The sequence below is a fragment of the Paramisgurnus dabryanus genome, chromosome 8, assembly GCF_030506205.2.
Source record: "Paramisgurnus dabryanus chromosome 8, PD_genome_1.1, whole genome shotgun sequence".
Lineage (NCBI taxonomy): Eukaryota > Metazoa > Chordata > Actinopteri > Cypriniformes > Cobitidae > Paramisgurnus > Paramisgurnus dabryanus.
In genome coordinates this window covers 33397071-33424726 of record NC_133344.1, presented here as the reverse complement: position 1 = coordinate 33424726, position 27656 = coordinate 33397071, and the positions used below count along the sequence as shown (strand labels likewise).

At 37.2% G+C, this 27656-nt stretch overlaps 1 protein-coding gene across 7 annotated transcripts in view; it reads left to right on the top strand.

Moving 5' to 3' along the window:
* Nucleotides 1-27656, top strand: part of cadm2b (cell adhesion molecule 2b) — a 251426-nt gene that overhangs the window by 97071 nt on the left and 126699 nt on the right. For 2 of the 7 annotated variants that reach the window (XM_065281607.2, XM_065281606.2), the window contains exon 2: nucleotides 14752-14857. The exons of the other annotated variants lie outside the window; for them this stretch is intronic. In XM_065281607.2, coding sequence (XP_065137679.1) covers nucleotides 14845-14857 — 13 coding nt within the window. In that variant the 5' untranslated portion in view covers nucleotides 14752-14844. The remainder of the gene's footprint in view (nucleotides 1-14751; nucleotides 14858-27656) is intronic. 7 annotated transcript variants of the gene reach the window in all.

Genomic DNA, 27656 nt, shown 5'->3' with positions numbered 1-27656 from the left:
TACAGAGTAGATGATATGGGTGTCGTTTCATCTTAGTCATAGAGATAAAGTAATCTATATACTATTTTATCATATTTTTGAACACTAGAATAGAGAAGAAGAAAGAAAGATAGTCAAGCACCCAACCCAGAGTTTAACATCATGGCTAGTTGCTCATCTGACTCAGAATGTGCAGAAAATCTATCAATGGCAATGGCATAGTTGAAGCATGCATGCAGCCCCGTACAGCAGCCATCTCCTGGGCTCTCATATACACTTAACCCCTGGCAGCTCCGGCAGCGTGACATACATGCTGACAGTGTCACGACAGCCTTCCGGAAATGATCTGAGTTCAGCTGTGTCCTGATGCCTTGTGTGTTTAACCTGCCTCTGGTGTCTGATGCACAGGTGTGAGAATCCAATAAATAGTGGGATTCATTAAACGGTTAAAAGATAAGTGGTAGATGGTTTATTAGGTCCTACAATGCTGTGAATGGTTGCTATGCGGATGCTAAGATGTTCCTAAAGGCTAATTCACACTAAACAAACAAATGCCAACAAACTTGCCTATTGTAAATCCAACAGTCAACTTAGAATGTTTGTATTGTCTGTGTTTGCTAGCATTTGTTGGCATGCATTGGATCAGTGTGAATTAGCCTTAAATGTGTTGCTATGCCGTTGCTAAGATGTTCTGAATGTTTCTTAGTGTGTTGCCATGCAGTTGCTAAGATGCTTTGAATGTTTCTTAGTGTGTTGCTATGCAGTTGCTTTCTTAATGTTTATAAGTGTGTTGTTATGCAGTTGCTAAGATGTTCTGAATGTTTCTTAGTGTGTTGGTATGCAGTTGCTACAGTGTTTGGAATGTTTCTAGTGTGTTGCTATGCAGTTTCTTAGATGTTCTGAATGTTTTTTAATGTGTTGGTATGCAGTTGCTACGGTGTTCTGAATGTTTCTAGTGTGTTGCTATGCAGTTGTTACGGTGTTCTGAATGTTTTTTAATGTGTTGTTATGCAGTTGCTATGGTGTTCTGAATGTTTCTAGTGTGTTGCTATGCAGTTGTTACGGTGTTCTGAATGTTTTTTAATGTGTTGTTATGCAGTTGCTATGGTGTTCTGAATGTTTTTAGTGTGTTGCTATGCAGTTGTTACAGTGTTAGAATGTTTCTAGTGCGTTGCTGTGCAGTTGCTAAGATGTTCTGAATGTTTTTTAATATATTGTTATGCAGTTGCTAAGGTGTTCTGAATGTTTCTTAGTGTGTTGCTACAGTAGGCTGTTACTACAGTATTCTTAATGTTTGTTAGTTTTTATGGTGTTGCTACAGTGTTCTGAATGTTTCTTAGTGTGCTGCTATGCAGTTAACTTACAACAGTAATCTGAATGTTTGTTTAGGAAAGACAAGGCAAGGTTTGTGTTGCTATATGGTTGTAAAGGTGCTCTGAATGTTTCTTGGTGTGTTGTCATAAAGTTGCTAAGGTCCGTAGATAAGACTCGCGTCCCTCTTGTAAGTATGTAGGATGTTTGGCTCTTTTTGCTTGGAAAACAAAGATAATTTCACATCAAAAACTGCACAATTTTATATTTATACACAACAATGTAGAGAATATGTAATCCTAAATATGAGCAATAGTAATGGTGATGCCTGCCTTATTAAAATTTTATAATTCTCCTTTTGTTTTTTTAAATGTTTCATTGTAAAATCATAGTTCTTGTGTCACTTACTTTAACTATTTTTTATTGAGGTGGCTCACTAGGTAATAAAAAAGTTCAATTCTTAAGTTTGACGGCATCACATATATATATATATATATATATATATATATATATATATATATATCCTTAAACAGTGCTAAGATTGAAATTACATAAAAGAGACTGAGATGGTTCTCGCCACCGATAGACTCAGCACCATTTCACCTCTTTTCATCTCCATTCATATGCTAGACATGCAGAGATAGGGAAAGTGAAAAGTTTTAGCAGACAGGTCTGCGCTCTTATACCGATATTAAATCCATTTGATTCTCTTCCGCCCTCTTTGAACTCGACGCTCGTTCAATACACCCTTCTGAGCAGAAGTTTAAATGTGCCTACCAGGCAGGAGTGTGTATGCAAAGCTGCGGAGAGAGAGAGGTCGTCTGCGTTCGGCAAGCACAGAAATTAGGAGTCAGAGGGCAGTGGGAAATATTGAGCACCTTATTCTCCTTGTAATTGTTCTTTGTCGTAAGGCTGCGTAAGATAATGGTGCTTGATATGAAGGCAGAAATTAGAAGATGTCTCGGACTGGGTTGACAGAGTGCCACCCTTGGGGTCTGATATTCTGTATTGGCGTAGCCCAGTTTCAGAGGTAGAGAAACCGAAGCAAAAATAGCCCACGGTTTGTCTACCGGGATGTATCCGTATACCCTACAAAATTAGACCTACAAATGAGAGAAATATTGCAGAAACTGATACACCTACGGCGTGACGCTTGGGACCGGCTTTTTTATTAATTAGACATGAAAGAACAGCAGGCTTGGCCGGTAGCGAATAACCTTGTTTGGTTTTGTTGCAATTACGCGTATTTAAATTTGAAGAAGACGTTTGTTGTTTGCTTCATACGCTGGAGGCTTTACCAGTCATCCACTTTGTCTGTTTGGAGAGTTTAGCTGGTGGTATTTAGATGGTCTGTTATGGTTGAGATGAAAAGGTAGCCATTAAGCTTTAATGGAGAATGGCTTTTGATTCTTTTGCTTCACAAAGTGTAATGGTCCATTTATAATAACAGATCACAGTCTTCCCAAGTAATGATTGGGGCCATCTGTGAATCTCATAGTCGTTTTGTATTAGCAGACAGGGAGGAAAAACAATTCAGTGATCTGTGTTAAAATATGTTATATGTGCGCGGGTAGTATATTTTAAGCCCTATTTTAATGATATAAACGCATGCCGCATGGTGCAGGAACACTTAGGGCGTATCCCAATCCACTTTTTCTAGTTGAGCCACAGAACAACGGTCGGCGTACCAGCCACATGGTCCGAAAGGAAAGGCTACCTACTGTATTCTCTTAACGGGACATGGGTGTGTTTTGGGTGCAGCGTGCAATAAACCAATCACATTCTCATCTCCCATTCCCTTTAAAAGTCAGTTGCACTTGCACCATGGTGGACTGAATGCTTCTCCAGAGAGGAAACGTCTGCATTCGCCATTACTGCAAATAGGTAACATGCAAATGACTATCTATTATGACATGTAGGCATTTTTATCTTTATGTAGACAAAAATTATTTTTTTAATTGTAATAAATGATATTTTGTCATGTTTGTGTGCTGCTGCACATCCCTGTGTGTGTAAGAAGCAGAATGTACAAGTGTTTTGCACCTGCCTATAGGCTCATATTATTAACGCACCCTTTAAATAAATAACAAAAACTGCAGCTTTAACTTTAGACCAGTTGGTCAATGGTGCCATAATTTTTAGTTGCCTCAAAATAGCAACCTGCCAATAATGCACCTAAACAAATCTCAGTTTCAGACGAGCACGCCCATGGACCAACAGATGGGCGCAATTTGCTATTTAAACAACTGGAGCGTTGGACATAAAAATGATAACAAAAAACACTTAACAAAAACGTTGTGACTGGAGTCGCATTACGTCGGTTGTATTAAAGGGCCCGCTGTCTGTCTGTCTGTCTGTCTGTCTGTCTGTCTGTCTGTCTGTCTGTCTGTCTGTCTGTCTATCTATCTATCTATCTATCTATCTATCTATCTATCTATCTATATATATATATATATATATATATATATATGTATATATATATATATATATATATATATATATATATATATATATATATATATATGTATGTATATATATATATATATATATATCACATGGGTCATCAACAGGGGTCCTGAGCCCCTTTGTGATCCCTGATGGTATCACATGGGCTTCTACAGTACAAGTATTGTAAAAAAAAATGTAGAAAAATGAAATTATTAGACTTCAGACAATAATGCAATAATAGGCTTATAATAATAAAAAATTTAAACTTGCTTTAAAATGAAGATAAAATCACCATTGAGTATGTAAAGTATGTAAATCCAGTATTAATTTGATACATGTACTGGGAGTTTTACTTATCCTCTCTATCCTTTAATGGGTCCTTGACCTGTGCAACATGATCTCATGGAAATCCATGTTATAGTCATGGAAAATTTTATCACTTAATCCATGTCCATGTCACGGAATTCAGCTTTATTCGGTGACGGAAGCACAGATGTCTTTTCTGTGTCACTCCCACGGATTTCTCATGTCATTTTATGTATTGTTTTCCCATAATTTTTGTATTTTTCAAATCATTGTCGCTTGGGGTTGGGGTTAGATTTGGGGTTTGGGTGTACTTTTATGTATTGGTTTCTACATGTCTTTCTTCCGCTTTTAAAACTATTCTCACCTGGAATTGGGGTTAGAGTTGGGGTTTGTGATAGGATGTCTAAAAATGTAACAGAAAGTGATTCTAACCCCAACCCCAAGTGACAATGGTAAGAAAAAAACAGAAAAAACAATAAGAAACAATACATAAAATGACTTGAGAAATCTGTCGGAGTGACACGAAAAAGACATCCGTGCTCCCGTCACGGAAAAAAGCTGAATTCCGTGACATGGACACAGATAAAGTGATCAAATTTTCTGTGACTTCAACACGGATTTTCGTGAGATCAGGTTGCCTGAAAAAGTTGAAGACCTCCATCTATCTATATACACTGGCTGGCTTATAAAGTATATAATGTGCAATGGTGTATATTGTAGGTCGCCGTAAGTAAGATGTGATCCTGGATCAACATTTTTTGATGGTCCTGGATCAACGTTTTAAAAAAGATACCCCAACCTACCCTTAACTCAAACCCTAACCATTTTTAAACCCTCAAATTAGTGTAAAATAATAGTTTGAGGAGTATTTCTTAAAAGCCCCAACCCAATCCTAAACCTAAATCTAACATACACACTTATCCTAATCCGGCAATCTGATTGGTTAATGAAAATGTTGATCCAGGACCGACAATGGTGTTTATCCAGGATCACATCCTACTTGGTCAAATCACATTCACCGTATAGGTCATATTAAATTTTGCTACATTCCTAATGCATATATAATTGCACTAATATATAATTCTGTGTTAAAACAGAGGTGTGGCTACAACTTTGCTTATATCAAGAATTTAACAACCGTGATTCAGTCAGATTTAATTTATAATATTAGTTGTATTGTTTTAAAGTATTTTACTTTTAAATACTTTGATTCAGAAAATCCTCAAAAATCTGTCACTGAGGCAGTACCCTTTAAAACAGTCCAAATATGTACCATTTAGCTATACATTTGGTACCAACATGCACCTCTGATGTACTAATATGAACTCTTTAGGTGCAAAGATGTACTATTTGATAGGGGTCCAGCCTGGTGAGAGCTTTGGACCGTTTTTTGCACATTCTTTCTGACAGGGGACAACGTTTAATAATGAAAACATTGTAAACGCGTGTGTGTGTATATATATATATATATATATATATATATATATATATATATATATATATATATATATATATATATATATATATATATATATATATATATATACTAAGTTTCAAGCACACATTACATGCATATAAGCACGTAGACATAGATGAAACATTCAGCTGCTCTCACAAGTATTAATTGAAGCTATTGAGTTTTTGAAAACCAGTGAGACAGAGATCTTGTAATTGTGCATTTCAATTAAAACCCAAAACACAATAAAAAGCCGGTCCCATTAACCCAATAACAGAATACACTGACCTTATTTTAAAAAGCGATGAATTATAGTACAAAACTCCTTCCATTTCCTGTTCATTGGATCTATGCTTCCTTTTATTCATCCATACTCTCAAGGTAAGCCTGATGCCATTAGCGGATGAAAAGCAGGCCTATTCTCTCATTTCAGTATATAGAGCGCTCCATTAAAGGAATTTAATTCCCGACGCGGCTGTCAAAAGAGCCATTCCCACGCACCGATGCCTTGGTATCAGGCCTGTTCCCAACACGATAAAGATGGATGAGAGGCTTGTCAACCACTGGACCGCCCACTTTTTAATATTCGTGCTCGGGGCCACTTGAGGTCCCACGTCCTAACTCTCGGTGCACGTGAGTCAATGGGCAGCATCAGGTAGAGCTGATGAGAGTTTCTGAGGTGTAATGGCCACGTTCTCCTTCACCGGGGCTCAGGAGGAGAGCCGCAGGCCATTGGTGAGGGAAAAACAGATTGGCACTTGTCACAGTCTCTGATTAAAAATCACTCTGGGAGCCAAAGCCACAAACCAGGGACCCCGCAGACGATAGGGAGATGCAAAGTCATCTATTTCAATCTTACCAGTGTTAAAGCTTAGTAGCACTTATGCTTTTACACTCCTGACTGTTTCTTTCCACAGCAGGTGGCTGCAGAGGTCAAATAGAGAAGGTCATGTGATCGCTTTCATCCTGGTGCAAGTTTATGCAAGTGCTTTAATGGGAAGTTTGTTAAAGGGAATGTAAGTAGGATTTTAAGTGTTTATTAATCAAAATCAATGTCTTTATTCATAAATATGTCCTCGTTGGTGTCAAATGACCTCTGCCAGGGATCTGACTTTTCTTTGGAAGCTTAGAATTTCTCCTCTTTACTTACATTAAACGGGTAAGTCCAAGCGGGCTTCCATGTCGTTTCGCCGTATTGATAAACTATAATAGCAGAGAGGGACAAAAAGCACTAGCCTACCAACGCGTTTCCACAACGTGTATTCATTCAGAATACGTGAACCAGCTGAAACGGACAAGGAGATCAGTGATTACATAACGGCTACCATAGTTGCAACACGCATTTGGAAAGGCGAGGCGCTAGAGAGCACTGTTCGTGTAAAATACAATTCACCACTAGATGGGGGGTAAATCCTACTTATTGTCCCTTTAAAGTCATTTCTTTCCAATTTATAAGTGCTTGTGCTTCATACAAATACATCTTGACACGTAAGCAAGGCCGGTGAAAGCACAACCAAAGAATGGCAATGTCAGAAAATAGTCCCCTAGCTGTACTTGGGGCAGTACCCTTTAAAAAGTACAACTTTGCACCTAAAGAGTTCATATTAGTACTTCTAGGGGAACATGTTGGTACTAAGGAGTGCAAATTAATATCTAATATCTGTATCTAAATTTTATGTATGAACACCTTTTTAAAGGGTACAGCCCCAATGACATCTTGAGACCATTTTATAATTTTCTCACAACTTTTTCTTCTGTCACCCATCTGATTTTCTACTGTGTGTCACTTAAAGGGACATTCCACTTTTTTTGAAAATTTTCTCATTTTCCAGTTCCCCTAGCGTTAAACATTTGATTTTTACCATTTTGGAATCCATTTAGCTGATCTGGTGCTACCACTTTTAGCATAGCTTAGCATAATCCATTGAATCTAATTAGACCATTAGCATCGCGCTTAAAATGACTAAAGAGTTTTGAAATTTTTCTATTCAAAACTTGACTCCTCTGTAGTTACATCATGTACTAAGACCGATGGAAAATAGCTGCGTAATAGCTATTTTACGGACTATTTTCGGCTGCTGCGTAATATCATTGCACCTCCTGCAGCCATGTTACGGCAGCAAAGTCCTTGATTATTACACCAGAATGAGAGTATAGTTCCTAGCCATATCTGCCTAGAAAATCACAACTTTTAATTTTCTGTCAGTCTTAGTACACGATGTAACTACAGAAGAGTTAAGTTTTAAATAGGAAAAATATCAAAACTCTTTGGTTATTTTTGAGAGTGCTGCTAATTGTCTAATCAGATTCAATGGATTGTGCTAAGCTATGCTAAAAGTGCTAGCGCCAGACCTGGAGATCGGCTGAATGGATTCCAAAACTGTAAAAATCAAATGTTAAACTCTAGGGGAGCTAGAAAATGGGCATATTTTTTTAAAAGTGGAGCGTCCCTTTAAGCAAACCACGATAAATAAATGTTTCACCCAAGGCCTGGCTTAAGTGAACAAGGTCAGAGGTTCAAGGCAGCAGTGCCTCTAGAACACATTGTCTGGCGTATAATGGATTGGAAAGGCCAGGGACATAAGCCATGCACAAATTTCATAGAAGTCGTAAAAGATTTTTATGTACAGTCAAAATGATGTAATCAATATTTAATTGGACATTCAAAGAAGAGTTATTTGTCTATAAATTTTATGTAGGCACAAAACAGAAATGTGGCAATTGATCTTTTTTGAAATGCCACAGAGCAAAGTTGACTCTCTTTGCTCTACAAACCAAATTTTCCAAGAATGAAATACGCGTGAAGTGTCATATTTAAGAGCTACGTGTTTCCTAAACCCATAAATTTATATGAGAAAAATAGGTTTGGATGGAGTGATGCAGAACCACATGAAATAACACCTCCGGCTCTCCTCAGTTGGCTTCTCAGTTAAAACCCCATGGTGCTGTAGACCAGATCTGAAATTATTGCTCCAGCAGGGGCAGGAGCTCCAATGTGATATTGAAAAATGCCCTCTGCATGGTAAGATATCACAATATCTGGCTGTCTTTTCTGGAAATGAGACTTCCACAGCTAAAATATGGGCCAAACATTCTGCATTTGACAGCAAATCTGCATTTATGCTTTTGGTAGCCACGTCAATTTATCCGAACCTACATTCCCTTGGAATAACTCCATGAGCTCGGTATTGCCAGCACCACACACCTTCATTTGAGGGTACAGAAAAGCTATAGCACCATTCTTCGGTTTGTCTGCCCACTACTAGATCCTGTGAATGTTTTTATTTATTATATACATTTCTTCTGAGAATACCATATAAAGGAAGAGTTGCAACCAGATATGAACTTGTGTTTGTAAAGGTACAAACTTCATTATTCGGAGATTAATGTTTGACTTTGCTGTTAGCTTTAGTATGAAGTGAAACTTTAGGGGTTTGCCTTGCTAGTGTGCCTTTGTCAGACTAAGAGGAAAAGCTAAGACAAAGAGTTGCAATTGTGTGGATGAAGGATTGCAGAGGGCTCTGGAGGTTTGACCCCGGGCTTCATAAAGGCACAGGATATGAGAAATGTTGGAGGGTCAAGAGAAAGAGCAGAATGTGTAAGAGACTAGAATACTCCATTTTATTTCACAACTTCAGTTTTCTTCCCAAATGGAAGTAGGATTGTGGGAACATTCCTGCAGCATATGGGATACAAACGGCAGCATGTTTGGAAGTTAATTATTGGTTAAATAAGGTCCCTTATTAAGGTTGATAGAAGCACTGGGGACCCAATCACAGTACTTTATGGAAAAGTCAGATTTTCATGCCATCGCCCCTTTAATTTTTTAAAATTCTAATTACTATTATTATTAGTATAGTATAATTAGTATAATACAATTTTGAAAATAACATATTCATGAAAATTATATTAATATATAATTTAATGTCAAAGAAACCAAATGGACCTGTCTTTTTATTTGGTTTGAAATTTGACCCAGCATTGTTCTAGCACGGATAAAAGTTTGATCAAATACTATTGAAATAGAGAGCATGTATAATTTAGATGATAGGTTATGGCATATCAGTATAGTACTCACCAGGCTCAAGAACACAAATAGTATGAATCAAGGGGGGAAAGTTTTTCTCTTGTAGTCCTCCCTTAGCCCAGAACTCTGACAAGCTGTGATGAATTACCTCATTATTCTAGCTCAGTTGTTCATTTCTCCGCTTTTGTAATTTCCCAGATTGATCCCCACACGCCTGTGCCTACAGTACTTCTGTTCTATTCATACCAAAGCTGCTCTCCCGTGCACACAATACCTCTGTCTTCTAGCTTTACGAATGACGGCGGTGGGTGCGGATCTGAAGAGGCAGCGTATGCATCGCTTACTCCAAAATTAACCTGGTTAAAGTGGCAGAGGCCAAATTGACTTCTACACTCTGTCAAAACTGGAGTAAGCTCTCATCACCGCTATCACAGCCAATAGAAATATACTATACGGTTTAAAGTTGCGCAAATCACCTAGCGCTCCAGTAGGCCAGTTAATTTACCATTGTGATTTGTTAAGCCCTGTGTTTTGAGGCGCCATGTGTTGTCAGATCATCTTCGGGGGGTTTTTTCTTGGCAAAAAGTTAAAATTCAGTCCAGTAGGTTGACCAAATGTATTAGGTTCCATCACACAGTTTTGCCCATTCTGATTGATCTTTACAATTGAACTGTGGTCAGTGGGAAGAGATATAAATGATGTCGCAGCGTTCTCTTCTCTTCTGCAGGCTGCACTAAATAAATGAATGGAAGCTATATACTGCTGAATACTTCAGGAGTGCAACCCTGAAAATTATGTGGAGCATACAGGTGTGCTTGAAATTTGCACATAAGGCAAATTTAAGGCGAACTTACAGACATAATCATGGATAATTTTAGTATTGCTAAACTTTAAAAAAATAACATGACATGACAGTTTGCAAACTTTAGTAAAAACTTTTTTATATTCCAGCCTGGAATCTTCTAAACACCTAAAACATGCTGGGTTGTTTTAACTCCAAATCCTGGGTTGTTTTAACCCATGATTGGGTCAGATATAAAAAAATTCTGGGTTAATTTAATCCAATGGCTGGGTTTGTCCCTTTTGACAAAATGCTGGGTTGAAAATAACCCATTTAGAGTGTAGTTCAAACATTACATTACAAAAAGTAAAAATAACATTTGCACCACTTTTATATTGTTTCATCTACATAATATTTCAATGATCACATTTGCCGCAGGATGTTGCCCTGCAGTTTGCAATCTTTAACCAGGTGCTAAATAGGAACTAAGCATTTAAATTTAAGTAATTGTCTTTTTTTCAACATACGCACAATCGGCGCAATGTCATGGAATGTCTCTGAACAGGTTCACACCCACTTTTGGGGGAAAACAAACTAGACTTCCCATTGACTTCCATACAAAATAGCGGAACAAAGCAGCGTTCGGACAAACCCAGCGGGCGTAAATAACTTAAGAAATAACTCAGATTAAACATGTTGAGTAATTATCTGTCCACCCTGCCTGTCATAGAGCGCGAAAGATATATTAACTTTAATTTGTTTAATATAAAAACATGTCCCTTTCATTCTCACAGCGTCAAATTTGTGTAACAACGCTCCCCATTGGCCAGAGGTTACCTGGACATTTACTCTTACCGTATCGAGTCAACAGGGAAAATGAATGATTTTACTTAGAATTTAAAAATTACCTCGTATTTATATATAATGTCTTTATATTTAGAGTACTGAGCGCACTTTTCTGTCCAGCCATACAACTAATAGCATTAATGATATATAGGCAGGGTGGACAGATAATTACTCAACATGTTTAATCTGAGTGATTTCGTAAGTTATTTATGCCTGCCGGCTGTGTACGAACGTTGCTTTGTTCCGCTATTTTGTATGGAAGTCTATGACAAGTCTAGTTTGTTTTATCCCAAAAAGGGACGGTGACAAAATTTACAGTCAAGTTCCCGGATGTGCCGGTAGTCTGTATAATCATCCCTACTTTTAATGTAAATGAGAATTGTTCAATGTAAAAAAAAATCAACTTTAAAAAGTAAGTGTTCGTGTTTTTCAAAGTTGACTTATTTTTAAGTTGAATTAACTAAAAATTTGAAGACAGCATAAATATTTAGGGGAGAGCAGGGGTGAAAGTACCATTTTTCAGATAAACTTCATTTTAAAAGATATTTTAGACAGAGATATATTTTTGTTATGGTCAATAACTCACAAATGTGGTCTGTAAAGGAGTAATTTTGAACAAATGTAAAACGACTTCATAATTTCACTTTGAACATAAGTAGTGAATTGTTACTTTTGACCCTGTCACCTGGGACGAAAGTAACACACAGGTATGCCAAAAGTAACACAACAAAACAAGATAGATTTTCGTGTTACAATTGTTTTAAATAAACAATTCATCAAATCGAAAGCAACCCGACAGTACAAACTTAAATTTTTGAGAAGAATTTTTTTTTACAGTACACTGTAAAAAAAGTCCGTAGAAATTACAATGTTATTGCAGCTGGGTTGCCGGTAATTTACCGTAGATTTAAATTTATGTTATTTACTGGCAAGAGTTTGTTCAAAGTTAAATAAATTTTAAATATTAACAAGTCTTTATCTTTACAGAATAAAACTATACAATAACAGCCTCATGCAAAGCATTCTGGGAACCAGAAATCATCATCAACCTTTTTCTGTTTTTTGCTTCAGATTTTGTTTCCCAGAATGTTTTGCTTGATGCTGTTTTTTAGTTTTACTCTTTAAAGACAAAGACTTGTAAATGTTTAATGTTCATTTAACTTTGAACAAAATATTGCCAGTTAAAAACATAAATTTAAATCTACGGTAAATTACCGGCAACCCAGCTGCAATTTCTACGGAATTTTTTTACAGTAAGAACACCATGAAAGTTAGGAACTAATGCGACGCAACGTTCTACACGGGCAAATTAGAGCGGCACACCCAACCACTGTAGATGCCTGCAGGTGCTGCTCGGCGAGTGTCTCAATTCGTTACCAATCTCTCGATGTTGAGAATGTGTATGCAGGTTTGGGCACTGGTAAGGACTCTAGCTCACTTGACATTGGGACACTGTTCACTTGATCATTCACAGCTGTTACTCATCAACAACCGGCAAAACCAACATCTCGCTAACTTTTTAAAGTTTACACATTATAAAAAGCGCTGTTATTATGCTCTTACATATACGTGCATAAATTGGAGGAATATAATTAAATGTTACATATACAAATGTTTATATTTTTAAATAAATATTATTTTAAATACTGATTACTATTAGATTGTGGTCCCTAACTGTCTAGCAATGTGTGTTTAAATGTAAACTAAAACAAATGTTTGTCTTTATAAAAGTTTACATTTCATAAAGTTTATTGAGTAGGCTCGCATGATTTTCGGGGGGGGGGGGGGTCTTTAGAAAAGAGGCAAGCTCCCCTTTTGCACCTGCACTCACTCTTGTATTAAATAAATATTTATATGATTGTAAAGTAAAATAAAGTTTACGGGGCAGTTTCCCGGAAAGGGATTAGACTAGTCCTAGACTAAAATAAATGTAAGAGCTGTCCAACTGAAAACAACTTGCAATGCCATATCTTAAAATACACCGGTGCCCTTTGTTTTGGTTCAAAATGCACACAAGTAATGTATTTAGTAAGGCATGTTTGTTTAAACTAGTTATATTTCCTAATTAAACTAAGGCCTAGTCCTGTATTAAACTAATTCTTGTAAACAACCCTATAATCTTTCAATATAATTTCTTGCCATTTTTTTATGTGCCCCTCTGGTAAAACACTGGCCCCTCCTTGGCCCCCCTAGTGAAATTTGTCTAGAACCGCCACTGGTTGAGAATAAAACTTTTTTTACATTATGAACACCATGAAAGTTAAATTAAATCAAATTAGAATAATATCAATTCAATGCAACAGTATTAGCAGCAGGACAAAACTAACAAGTGTTATATTTTTCCTGACAGGAACTTCTGACATTTAAACACAATTTACTTTTATTTTGAAAAATGTTCAAGATGTGTTAAAGCACCAAATAACCTGTAGATTGATCAGTACTTAAACACATGAAACAAGAAACACAACACATTATAAGAAAAAAATAACACTTTTAGGAATTTACTTATTGAGGTTGAAAACAGCTTTCTGGATCAAAATGCGCAAAACGGTGACAAAATAACGCAATATTTGTCAGCTCTGTCAAGTGTTGCGTGCTAGAGATGCTGTCATAGTTTGGAATGCAAATGTAGTCAGGGCTCTGAGAAAATCACTTTGTTACTTATATCCACGTTACAGTACTTTCGCCCCCATTCTCCCCTACTTTTTTAAGTTAAAGCAACACATTTTGACAGTGTAGTAGCATCTCTGCCCACACTATTATGTTTCCCTGCAGAATGCATGTTTATTTACTTTTTCAACCATGGCAGTGGTAATTCTTCAAATGATGAACCATAAGCTAAAGTGGAATTATCACAGCATATATAACCAAAACATGCAATTAATTTAGGCTAATTCTTCACATTTTTTATTTGTTGTTACAGTTTTATATTAATGTAATGTTTATGTACAATATACAGGCTCTATAGTTTTGTAAGTATGCTACCTTATGCATCTTTGTGCTGTATATGATTGTTGGTGATAATGGATTTATCTTGAAACAAGCATGACAACTTGCATCGTATTTAAACCGAGACACAGATTTGATATAATTTTACGCTGTGTCATTGTAATTATGCTCTGATCTATAATACTTTCATTTCCTCTCTGCTGTTGATGAGCATGATAAGCGTGCATACAGCTTATTTATGTACAGCTTTCAGGCCGCATGTTTGTAATTGATCATTATGCAAAGATGCCATATGGTGAGTGTGTGTCCAAATGCGATGTGCGATACTGGCGCCACGTAGCGTCACATTCCAACACAGACACAGTCGATCCCTTTTATAAATCTACAGTAATTATTAAATGCTCTCCCTGTCTTTATCGGTGTCCGCCAGCTATCGCTCATCTTAAATCATAGAATCTTAAAGAACTGCAGTTCTACCCAAAAATGTTTATGTTAAAAGCTCTGCTCAGTTGGCTGTATAGAAACGCTGCTGTTTTATCAACGATTAGTTACTAACAAACTGTGTGCGTACGTGTGTGTGTTCTGTATTCTCAAAATATGCATCACAACCTGGATTGTGTCTCATTTTCATTTCTTTTGTCTCCACAGGTAAGCCAGTTTCCTGTATCTAGTGGACTTCATGTTGAGAGTAGGTCTGTGTCTCTGCTGGGAAAGATGCATCCTTGTTCTGTGCTCTGAATAATGAAAGCAGAAGGTAAAGGAGTTTCAGTGAATAATGCAAAGTGCTTCTGGAGGTTTCCAGTTAGGATATATAGCACTTCAATCTATTTCTATGGCTAATGCAAGGAATATGTACATGTATGTTATGGTTACTCTATTAACATTTGTTTTTGGCATTTTGGCACGCCACAGTGGGGGCTATTCCTCATAAATAAATGGATTGGGGAAATGTCATCCGTATTGTTAAAAGGCACATTCCACAAATATGGTACACCTATTTGTTTTAAAAGGATTAAAGGAGCAAATGCCATACAGTATATGTATTTTTTGTTTTGCTTCAAGAACTTTTGGTTTTTACCATAGAAATATATACTGTATTACCATATATACCATATACTGTAAGAGCTCTTGATCTGCTTGACTGTATTTTAATCTTAACATCTTAATTTTTCATAATCTATTCAACTGATATTAAGAGGGCCGAAGGGATGACGTATTGTTGTAGGTAAACCCAGAAGTTAGCGGAAACAGGTTCCCTTGCGAAAAAAAACTATTCATAGATTTTTGGATTATCGCAAAAAATAAGCTCTGAGTTTGACACTTGCATGTTTTGTCCAATAAGATAAAAAGCTACATATAGCTCATAGGTACTAGGGATGCATAACGATTAATCGCAATTAATCTATAGCAGAATAAAAGTTTTTGTTTATATATGTGTGTGAACTGTGTATTATAATTATGTATATATAAATATAGTTATTACAGTTGCTTTAGAGCATTTCTCAGATCAAAACACTTTGTTTATCCTCCACATCATCAAGTCAGTTGCACACAACACATAAGCAAATTCTTATTTGTTTTGAACAAATTGCAAATGCTTTGCAACGTCAGAGTTGATAATGTACTATAGGCTGCTGTTTGCTATTTTCACAATACATTATACTGGTTTCTGTTGAATAGTCTTACAATTCAAAACATTTAGAAAATAGTTCATTGCATAAAGGGCCGTTTTCATTATAACGATAACTACAGTATATTAGCGTCCAGACCACCGGACAAGAACAGTAACTTTTTCTTGTAATAAAATCTTTTGCAATTGTTTACATGTAAATATTGTGTAAATATGCTGTTTTTGTTGCATTTACCCTGCGGATGCACTCAACACGGTGTGTTTCGCATAACTCTAAACACTGACTTTAACGTTAGTAGTTTGTGTAATCGAATATCTTACCTTTTGGCGTAGTCTTAGATGTAGGATAAAAGCATTGCTTAGTCAATTTCACAGCATCAGTGTTGGATACATGAGGTCATTGTGGTTTGAACTTCGCTATTCTCTTTACAGTTATATAAAACGATTTATAAAACTAGATTTTTATAGTTAATAGTTATAGTTATAATGTGAACAGCCCTTAAGTCATGAGATGCAGAATGGTTGACCTCAGGGCCGGCCCTTGGGGTTAAGAGGCCCTAGGCGAGACCTTGAGAATGGGCCCCACTGGTTAAAAAAAAATCATAGCAATGCAAAATATATGAGATTTGTGCAATGACAAAAAATGTCAAACATGGAGGGCCCTTGTTGACCTTTTTGACATAATCTGTTTTTCCATTTGGTTTTTATTTTTATTTTGCAGACTTTTGTAATATGAACTGAATTGATAAATTGCTGAAATGAATGTGTGAAGTTCACGTTCACACTGTCACCAGGGAAAGCGTCAAAAAAACGCACTGGCTCCTCTGCCAACATCGCTTATAGAAAAAAAGTAGTGGATGCTCTGATATTTTAATGCGTTTTCTGGAATCCTTTTCCGCCTTCTGATTGGTTGCTGCCAAAAGTTTTCGCCTTCTGTTTGGTTGACGCCGAACCACGTCATAGCTCATTACCATAACGTTTTTTTTTTTATAAATGGGAGTGCGTTGAACACCCTGTTCTGATAACGCAAGAGTTGCAACTACGGTAGCTGAGAAGGCCATTCTTTGTGTTCTTTTTATGTTTCTGGAGCCTGGTGATATCGTTATAAATAAGTGTTTAATACTGTAAAATAAGTTTTGATGTTACAAATTTTGAGTTTTTGATTTTTTACATTATACAGTGAACCTTTTTATTCACAATTGTATTTGCATTGTAAAATATGATTTATTCTGTAACTTTTTACAGAAAAAAGCAAAGGTGTAAATGAAATTCTTTCCAATCTCTGCAATCAATATTTCACATACACGAATGAGTAACTTCACATCAGAAATACTGACACCTAATTGTGTAATCTTGTTATATTGACAAAATGGCCAAACATTTTGATTGTCTTGTTTATGAACAATGACATTGACATTTTGATGGGACTGACATGCTCACTTACGTAAAAATGTACTTTAAAGAGATGAAGTAAGGATTTTTTAACAATTTGCACGCTTTTTCAGGACATTCATGAAGTTGTGCAGTTTATACAAATTGTTCTGCGAAATTCACACATTATTTTGGAAATTCAAAAAATGATTTGAGAAATGCTACAAAGCGAATCAGAAAACTTTAGTGTCTTCCATAACAATACGTTTTGCACTTTGTGAATCAATCAGTTAAGTGAATCATACAATGACTCACTAAGTACTTTAAAAATCTTTCAAAAAATAAAGAAATTACTGTTTACCACCTACTTCTGTGTTAATATAACCTACAGAAAAGGACACAGAATGAATCAGAGGCTGAATTAGGGTTGTTAATGAGCAGATCGAAAAATTCAAGATGAATCAAATTTACCACCACTTGATCAGAATATACAGTTCATGCACAAGCAGGTCAGACAGCTTTAGATTAGCTTGGTTGTAGTTGTTTAGTTGTTTGGTTCTAGTGTTATTTTTCACTTAACTGGCTTTCTAATTCCTGAAAGAAATGTGCCTTCAAGTCTCTAACCAAAATTTCATCCTTATTGAGTCATAAACTTTCCTATTTCCCTTCACCAGCCTATTTCAGAGAGAGAGTTTTGTCCTTGTGTTTGTTTTCTTGTGTTTCTTTATTGATGCTAGTGTGACAGGACTATTTAGAGCCAAAGTTTTTTACAACCCAGAGTAAACCTTACCCGTGTCTCAGTGTAAATTATTAAAGACGAATATAAAAAAAAGGCGGCAATGACTTTACAGGTCTGTTGGCACGGCTCTCCTACACGGGGAATGTTGTTAGGTATGTGAAAAAACATCTCTTTGATGGCACTGCTCATCATTAGAATAATTTAGGATAATTACTCAGTCTTTATAACCGTATAAACAGGCACAGCGTCCCAATACTTCCTCTGTTTACCCAGCTGAAAAGACACTGTGTATTCACTGCAACATCGCAATTGCTCTAAAAGATTTCTAACAAGAGCCTTGGACCGTTTCCAGTCAGTCGATCTGCCATGTTTGCATATACACAAGGTCATGCACTGTAAATAGTCTATTATAAAAAGCTTACCAAGACCAAACTCACAGTCTTACGGCAACGGCTGAATATTTACATATTAATTATTGAATTAGAGAGGTAATTAGGAGGAAGTCATATCTTAGGCCCTTCTGAGGAAAGATTTATGTGGATTTAAGTGTTGTTGCATGTATTTCAAGTTTATTTATTCTAAATACAAAAACTAGTCATTCGTAATCCATATTGCCGGATTCATCTTATCCAAACATTTGAATGGCATGCATTGAATTCTTAATATACACCCCTCATGTATGATTCATGTTGAGATTCCTACTGTAGATGTGTTTCATAGTACTTTTCCAATTATAACTTCTAGCGAGCAAGCAGCATCTAATCGTATAGGGTGGCAATTTCATCATCAAATGCAGTTTATTACACAGCTCGTTGGAACGCTTGATTCTGATTGGCCAGTCATGACACATGCAGGTTTATTATTCCCAGATAACAACGCTCCAAACTAATAACACTCAGTAACCTGGATGCTTCAAATCATTTTGACAGGTACAGTTTAATATTAAACAAAAATATAAATACGTCTTTTAATAACATATATGACATTATATTTACAAATGATTAAACCAAATAGTGTCAATATACACTCACGTAAAGGATTATTAGGAACACCTGTTCAATTTTTTCATTAAGGCAATTATCTAATCAACCAATCACATGGCAGTTGCCTTTGACTGAAATAACCACTTGTTACAACCGAGGTATGCAGCAAAGCATTTTTGAAGCCACAACACGCACAGCCTTGAGGCGGATGGGCTACAACAGCAGAAGACCCCACCGGGTACCACTCATCTCCACTACCAATAGGAAAAAGAGGCTACAATTTTCACAAGCTCACCAATATTGGACAGTTCAAGACTGGAAAAATGTTGCCTGGTCTGATGAGTCTCGATTTCTGTTGAAACATTCAGATGGTAGAGAATTTGGCGTAAACAGAATGAGAACATGGATCCATCATGCCTTGTTACCACTGTGCAGGCTGGTGATGGTGGTGTAATGGTGTGGGGGATGTTTTCAAGGCACACTTTAGGCCCTTTAGTGCCAATTGGGCATCGATTAAATGCCACTGCCTACCTGAGCATTGTTTCTGACCATGTCCATCCCTTTATGACCACCATGTATCCATCCTCTGATGGCTACTTCCAGCAGGATAATGCACCATGTCACAAAGCTCGAATCATTTTAAATTGGTTTCTTGAACATGACAATGAGTTCACTGTACTAAAATGGCCCCCACAGTCACCAGATCTCAACCCAATAGAGCATCTTTGGGATGTGGTGGACGGGAGCTTCTTACCCTGGATGTGCATCCCACAAATCTCCATCAACTGCAAGATGCTATCCTATCAATATGGCCCAACATTTCTAAAGAATGCTTTTAGCACCTTGTTGAATCAATGCCACGTAGAATTAAGGCAGTTCTGAAGGTGAAAAGGGGTCAAACCCTTGCCTATAAGGTGCGTAATAAGCGGGATAATGTACAGGCCGGTTGTTATCGCTAAATAAGACCTTACATTAGCGGCCTATACATTATCCCTTACATAAAATATCAAAGTTTAATATGGATAAGCTGTCCATCCTTAGTGCTTCATGAAGAGTTGTGCTTATATAGAGGCTGTCGTATGCCGGACACTTTTGAGAAACCATCTTAATGGTGTTTTTTTTTACAAGATTATGCAAGTTATATGCAAACGTATATGCAAATAAAATCTTAAAACGCTCATCAAAATGAGTAGTTCAAAACTGATCATTGTCAGATGTTTTTTCGGTTACATGACATGCTCTTATATTTTATAAGCAATACTGGTGGTACCATGTATTATTATCGGCTTTTATATCTCACGGCATGTTGCCTGGAACACATAAGAATGTGATAAAGACACTTAAAAACTTGCAGGAAGTCTGTCTATGCCAGAAACCCTGCAGCGCAGAGTTGTGTGATGGACCCTAACTGTCCCTGCCTATGTAAAGCGAAGCAGAAACGGTTGCCTTAAGGAATTCAAGCCCTTAAGTACCGTGACCTGCGAGTCAGATAAACACAGACCTCCATTCCTCTCTCATTCTATCATAACTGAAGTTACAGCCTTGCAAATGTCAAACTTAAGTGCTTTTGTCTGGCTCTGATCTGTCACCAGCCATTGCCCTCTATGTGGTCAGACAGATTCGAACATTTTATCCCTCTTTATAGCGTAGGACATTAAAGGAGACTATCAAGCTTAAATTGCACATATGGCGGTACTCTACGAGTTATAACCCATCATGTAAGAATTTTTTGAGAATTTCACTGGTCAGTAGGCATTACTCCGGGCCATATCTCCAACAGTGAGAATTTATTTGTTTTGGGTTGGATAGGAAGGGTTTTGGTTTAGGCAGGCTGATGCTTCACAAAGATCATTTCAGGCGTTTTGGGGAAGCCACAAAGCTTAATCTCTCCCGACAGCCAACTCCAGGCAATCAATCTCTGAGGAGAATCAGTCGACATACTGTCCATCTCTCCTCCTGTCTGATGGAGGGCTGAAGATGAGGCTTTTCTGGACTCCTCTGCATCTCTGTCTCCCATCTTTTCACTGCTCATCTCCACTGTGGGTCTATAATATTGTAGTTCTATATTTATGTAATATTATCTTGCTGTTAGTGGTAGTCTTTTAGCATATAAAAATTCTTATTTTACTATTTAAATTACTGGGTGAACTGCATGAGTTTGCCATTAGCTTAGCTGGCGACTGACATATTCCTGTGGGCGGAGTTTAGTCAAAAAACTGTTCTACAGATGTCATTAAAGCAGGAAGTAAAAGGCTGTAGTCCAAACTGACAGTTTTCTGTAGGCTTTGAAAGGCGAATTCTGTTAAAGAAAATATATCGCCTGACAGTAAACTTTGAACTTTATAATTTTATAGGTATTATTTATGATATTATAGCAACATTACAACATTTAAACTAGAGTTTAAAAATGGCATCAGGAAGAATGTGACCTTTAAGATGCATTGTCTTGCATTGTTTTTATCACAAGTCTGTGTATGCATTGCACATTTTGTGGGCCCTATTTTAACGATCTAAGCACATGGTCTAAAGCGCATGGTGCACTTAGAGCGTGTCCGAATCCACTTTTGCTATTTTAATGACTGGAAATGGTTTGTGCGTCTGGCACACGGTCTAAAAGGGTTGTTCCTATTCTTATAATGAGTAATGGGTGTTTTTTGGACATTACGTGCAATAAACCAATGAGAATCTCAGCTCTCATTCCCTTTAAAAGTCGGTTACGCTCGCGTGATTCCCTATTTATGCATTTGGCAGACGCTTTATCCAAAGCGACTTACAGTGCATTTACATTTTTTTGATGTATAGATGGCGGAATTTGTAAACTGAAAAACTTAGCGGAAGAAGAAGACCAGCACTTCTTAAAAAAAGCATGTTATTTTTATTTGTTTTGAAATGTGTCATTTTTTGTATTAAACCCTTTGGTTCTCTTCAAAAGTCATTTTATTTCATGGAAATAGTATGGATAGCCTACATGATCTGTGTTATCTCAAAGAATAATTTACAAATATTCAAAATAGCAACGCGCCAACAATGCTCACCCTCTTTTTTAGCCCAGTACACCCATGGGCGCACAAATAGCAATGTATTAAAAATATTTGCTATTTAAATAATGTGGCGCTGAACATGAAAAAGATAACTGCGCCGTGCTCAAACTAGCAAAAACACACCACACCTTTCGCCACATTGGGCCGATTTTATATATTTTCATCCAGAAAATATGTGTTAATTTAAGAATTTTTGGATATTTGTACTGAAAACAAGACAAAAATACTAAGAAAAAAAACTTTTTGCAGTTGTTTATATGGCTCTTTAACTCTTTCACCGCCAGCATTTTAAAAAAAAGTTGCCAGCCAGCGCCAGCGTTTTTCATGATTTTCACCAAAGTTTAATGCCTTCCAGAAAATGTTCTTCTTTAAATATATAAACATAAAATATACCAAATGAAAGAACAGACCCTCTGCTTTCAAACAAAAAAAACCGTTCCATCCTACCTTTAGTGGTTCTTTTGTAATCAGCTTTTGAATATGGGTAGGTTTTTGCAAAAACACCATATTTTGAGCAAAAAGCAGAGATAATTCCATTTTTATGACGGACTTTTCATAGAGATCATATTCAGAGCGATCTTTAAAACAGACACGGACATGCAGCAGCTTGCCATAGGGCAATACTTCCGGTTTTAAAAAGTTGCGGAAGGGCGCCACCTGGTGGATAATAGCGGTATTGCGGAAAGACGGAAAATCTCGTCATTGGCGGGGAAGCGTTTTCTCTTAATTGACGAGATATCTCGTCAATGGCGGGGAAAGAGTTAAGTGACTTAAACACAGGCCACAGACATTGCATTCCTTAACACCTTCTTGCAAATAAGCAAGAAAAAGTTTGTACTGTAAAAATACTTTATTTGTAATTACAAACGTGTGGAGAGCCAAAACGTTTCAGCACTCGGACAGCGGCGTAAGTGTTTTGAAAAGCATTACTTAAAAACGGATCTCACCATATCCCCAGGTACATAGTCAACATATACAATACATTTTTGGGGTAGTATTAAAAAAAACATTTGAAAATAAATGCAATATTTGTATTTGTTAAAAGCAACACATTTAGCTTACTTACCAGGCTGCAGGTGAAGCAGCTCTTTACGCCTTCTAACGTCTCATAATCGGTCCTCATGTATGTCCAAGAGACTCAATAATATTTTACATTTTAATCCTTTAATTTTTCATATTTTAAAATGTTTATGTGTTGCTGTGTGTGTAATATGCTATCTGCACATGTGTTATCGTCCCGTTTATATGCTCATATTATCGCGCTCTTTAAAAAACAAAACAATATTGCGCCATTGACTTTAGAGCCGGTTTTAGTTGGTCAATGACGTAGTCTATCTTAGTTGCCTCGAAATAGCAACGTGCTTACAATTCGCCTGAACACACCTCATTTTCAGACCAGCACGCCCATGGGCACACAAATGGGTGCAGGTGCATTTGCTATTTAAATAACATGGTGCTAAACGTGAAAATGATAGGTGAACGTGAACTAGCAAAAACACCTTGCGCCACATTGCCCCGGACGTATGATAGTGCCCTGTGAGTTTCTTATTTAACAAACCTGATTGAAAACACAGTACCCAGTACGGATATACTAATGAATAAAATGTACTAAAAGCCACATACGTTGATTTACAGGGATATGTGAAGCTAAATAAATGGTATATTAGACAAGCATTTTTTACTGCATCTTTGTTTTTACATCTTTTAAGTATTAAAGGAATATTCCATTTTTTTTAAAGAAAAATTCAGATAATTTACTCACCATCATGTCATCCAAAATGTTGATGTCTTTCTTTGTTTAGTCGAGAAGAAATTATGTTTTTTGAGGAAAACATTGCAGGATTTTTCTCATTTTAATGGACTTTAATAGAGCCCAACATTTAACACTTAACTCAACACTTAACAGTTTTCAGAACAGTTTCAAAGGACTCTAAACGATCCCAAACGAGGCATAAGGGTCTTATCTAGCAAAACGATTGTCATTTTTGACAATAAAAATAACAAATATACACTTTTAAAGCACAACTTCTCGTCTAAATCCGGACCAGCGCGACCTAACGTAAATGCGTAGTGACGTAGGGAGGTCACGTGTTACATATATAAAACGCACATTTGCGGACCCTTGTAAACAATAAACTGACACAAAGACATTTATTAGTATCAGTTGACATACAACAACGTCAGAACGGTCCTCTTTCTCAACACTTGTAAACACTGGGGCGGAGTTTCGCGTTCGTCCTCTATGACCTCTTGACGTCATGACGTATTGCGTGGGGTCACGCTGGCGCATCACGACCGGATCTAGACGAGAAGTTGTGGTTTAAAAATGCATATTTTGATTTTTCTTGTCAAAAATGACAATCGTTTTGCTAGATAAGACCCTTATGCCTCGTTTGGGATCGTTTAGAGTCCTTTGAAACTCCGTTGAAAAAAACTGTTTAAGTGTTAAGTATTTAATGTTGGGTTCTATTAAAGTCCATTAAAATGAGAAAAATCCTGCAATGTTTTCCTCAAAAAACATAATTTCTTCTCGACTGAACAAAGGAAGACATCAATATTTTGGATGACATGGTGGTGAGTAAATTATCTGGATGTTTTTTTTTTAAGAAAATGGACTATTCCTTTAATTGGGGTAGTTTCCGGCCGGGGTTTTGATTAATCCAGGACTAGGCCTTAGTTATATTAGGACATTTAAGTAGTTTTTACAAACATACATTATGATGCTGGTGTGCATCTTTACACAAAAAAGGCACTAACATATGCTCTTCTTCTTTATACAGTACCATTCCAGTACCTATGGCTATATTCATGGCAAGAACCGGTTAATCCATACACATGGTATCTCACAGTTCACCTAACTTGTTTGTTTTTTGCCCTGTGGGAGGAAACCAGACTAACTCCACACTGACACAGGGAGAACATCCAAACACCACCTGACCTAGCCGGGCTTGAACCGGGGACCTTCTTGCTGTGAGGCAGCAGTGCTACCCACTGAGCCACTGTTTTAAAATGTAATCCTAATTGACGTTTGGAAGTGTACTGTAGCATGATTTCAGATGTACATTTAATTTAACAAGGCTGGTTTATAATTGTTAATAAGAGATATATATATATATAAACTGAAGAGTGAAAGCTGAGGGTTTTAATAAAACCCGACTGGGGCTGTGGCACGCATCCGTCGGTTTTCCCCCAGCATGGATCATGAACAAATCTGATGATTGTTGGTCTTGAGGGGTGGAGAGGCTGCCACAGGCATCAGCCCGGACAGCTAGAAATTATACGTTTTAGAGCGTGTGAGAGACGAGTGAAAGAGACACTGCTTTAGAGAGAAAATACGCTGGCCTGAAACGCCAGGGAAGGGGGTAGAGTCGCTAATGTGAGTTCGCTGGTGGAATCAAGCACAGTTAAGAGCCATATTTCCTTTTGACAGGAACGAGAAAAGCAGTAAATACACGATCGAACTGGGAGAAATAAGTCTATTGTAAACAACATGCCCAAGGAGACCTATTAGTTTGATTGATCATAAACAAATGCAGACAGGTCCTCCTCTCGCACAGGCTCTCTCTGAAACACTCAACCTGGCAGTACTGATAGATGTGGCTGGTGGATACATGAATGCATGAGTAAACCTTGAACTTCACTGACAGATTACAGCTCTCAAATGTGGTGTATATGGTGGTCAAATACAGTAGACAAAGAAGACCAGCACACAAAGGCGTTCAGACATACAGTTAACCAATTTTTACAGACACCTGCCACATATCTTTTGTACCGCAGAACGGCAAAAATATTTGACTGACATACAGGGTTCCCACGGGTCCTTGAATTCCTTGAAAGTGATTGAATCTGGAGAAAAAATTCAAGGCCCTAGGAAGTTTTTGAAAATATACATACATAGATACAGGACATTGAAAGTGCTTGAATCTATTTTATGCAAGAAAAGTGTAGGATAATATCATACACATTCTAGACGTTTTAAGCACACGTGCTAAACTGTTGGCTTTAAATGCTTATATCTTCTGTATGCGAATGTTGATTCATACCAAAATGCTTTTTCTGCATAGTTGTGTTTGACACATGAAAACGTCTCGGGTTACGTATGTAACTGTTGTTCCCTGAGAATGGAACGAGACGCTGCATCTCCCTTGCCATACTTCCTGCGTCCCTTTATTCCCGTCTTTGCAATATTTCAGATAGCGATACACTTCCAGGTTCCCGCATCACCCTGTCTTTGTCGTTAAGCCTCAGTATTGGTTGAATTTGATATACACATTCAGACGCACTTACCCCTGGAGGCGTCCCCAAAGTGTCACCGCAGTGACGCAGCGCAAGTTCCCTCAAAAGGAAACTGTAACAATGTATCTTAAAAGGTAACACGATGTAACCTTGCTCACACTTGAAATGTGTCCCCACATTAAGTCCTTGAATTTGAGGGTATTTGACCTTGAAAGTCCTTGAAAGGTCCTTGAATTTGAAGTTAACTAAGGTGTGGGAACACGGTCATACATCTAAACAGCCTGGTTTAAATGCCGGGTTGTTTCAATACATGGTTGAGTAAAATTTGGCCAAGAGTTGGATTTGTGTACCAAGATCAGTTCTTTGGATTAGCTGTCGAAGTAATTCAGGCTTAATGGCTACTTGTTTGTCTTTCTCAATCTAAACCAATGAGGTCTATAATACCTAGAGGATCTGGACATAAGTAGTTTCTGCTTTTTCAAATGCTGTGTCTCATCCCTAAAAATGCTTCGACTTTTGCTACCAAAAGAGCATGCACAGTCTCAAGCTCTTCACTAGACAGAATTTTATTTCATGCTCTCCAAAAAGCCTTCAAAATAATTGGCCACTGCCAAAACATCTACATTTGTGAAATACAGTATTAACTTTGTAAGAACATACTGTAAGACTACTTTTGAATGTCCATCAATAAAGAAAAGGGATTTTTTGACATCAGACTGGGTTAACTGGGACCATGATAACCAGCAAAAAGGTTGAAATGCATCAAAGGTTAATGCATTGTCTTTTTAGTGCCAGCACAGTAGTCCAGTTTCAATTTCTTTTTTTGGAAATGCAAATGGCCAAATAACTCAAGTGCCTTGGGGTTCTCTACTAAGACGGTATCATTTTGATATCTACATGTGCTTTATATATATACATGTCTGTGTGTGTGTGTATTGCGATAGTCCACCCAACTTCATTTCCTGTAGTTTATATCAGGTGGTGGATGTTGTACTGATATTTTCTGAGTCCTGCGGACATATCATGAGGTCGAGAGAGAGGCTGTTTGCTGAGGCAAAGCCTTTGTGACAGATGGGATGTTTGTTCTTGGCACCGGATATCGCCTAAAATCTGAGTGAAAGCGACAGGTTACCGGTGATGAATGAAGATGGTTTGCACGACTGCCACGGCCATTGCATCACCGGCCCGGAAAAAAATCTGCGGTTTAGCAGCGTTGTACTTATTTTCTCAGTAGTGTCTCAATGCAGTACATCTCCAAATACATTTTCTGTCTCGGGTATATTTGCAAGTGGCGTATGTTAAGTATCTAATTAAGTAATGGAACTTGTAACCCTAGAGGGGTTGGGTGAGAAATTGCAACATTCGTCTTAATTTGTGTGTGTTTTGTTTGCGTTTATTGGATAAATGTGCAATGTATTATTTCCATTGTGTGCTTCACTAGGTCTCGGATGTATAGTGGTTAATCATTGGAGACAAGGAAAAACAATATTTTCCTGAGATGTTCTCGTAACTACAATTCTGTCTATGTGGACATCAGCAATTTTTAGCTTGAC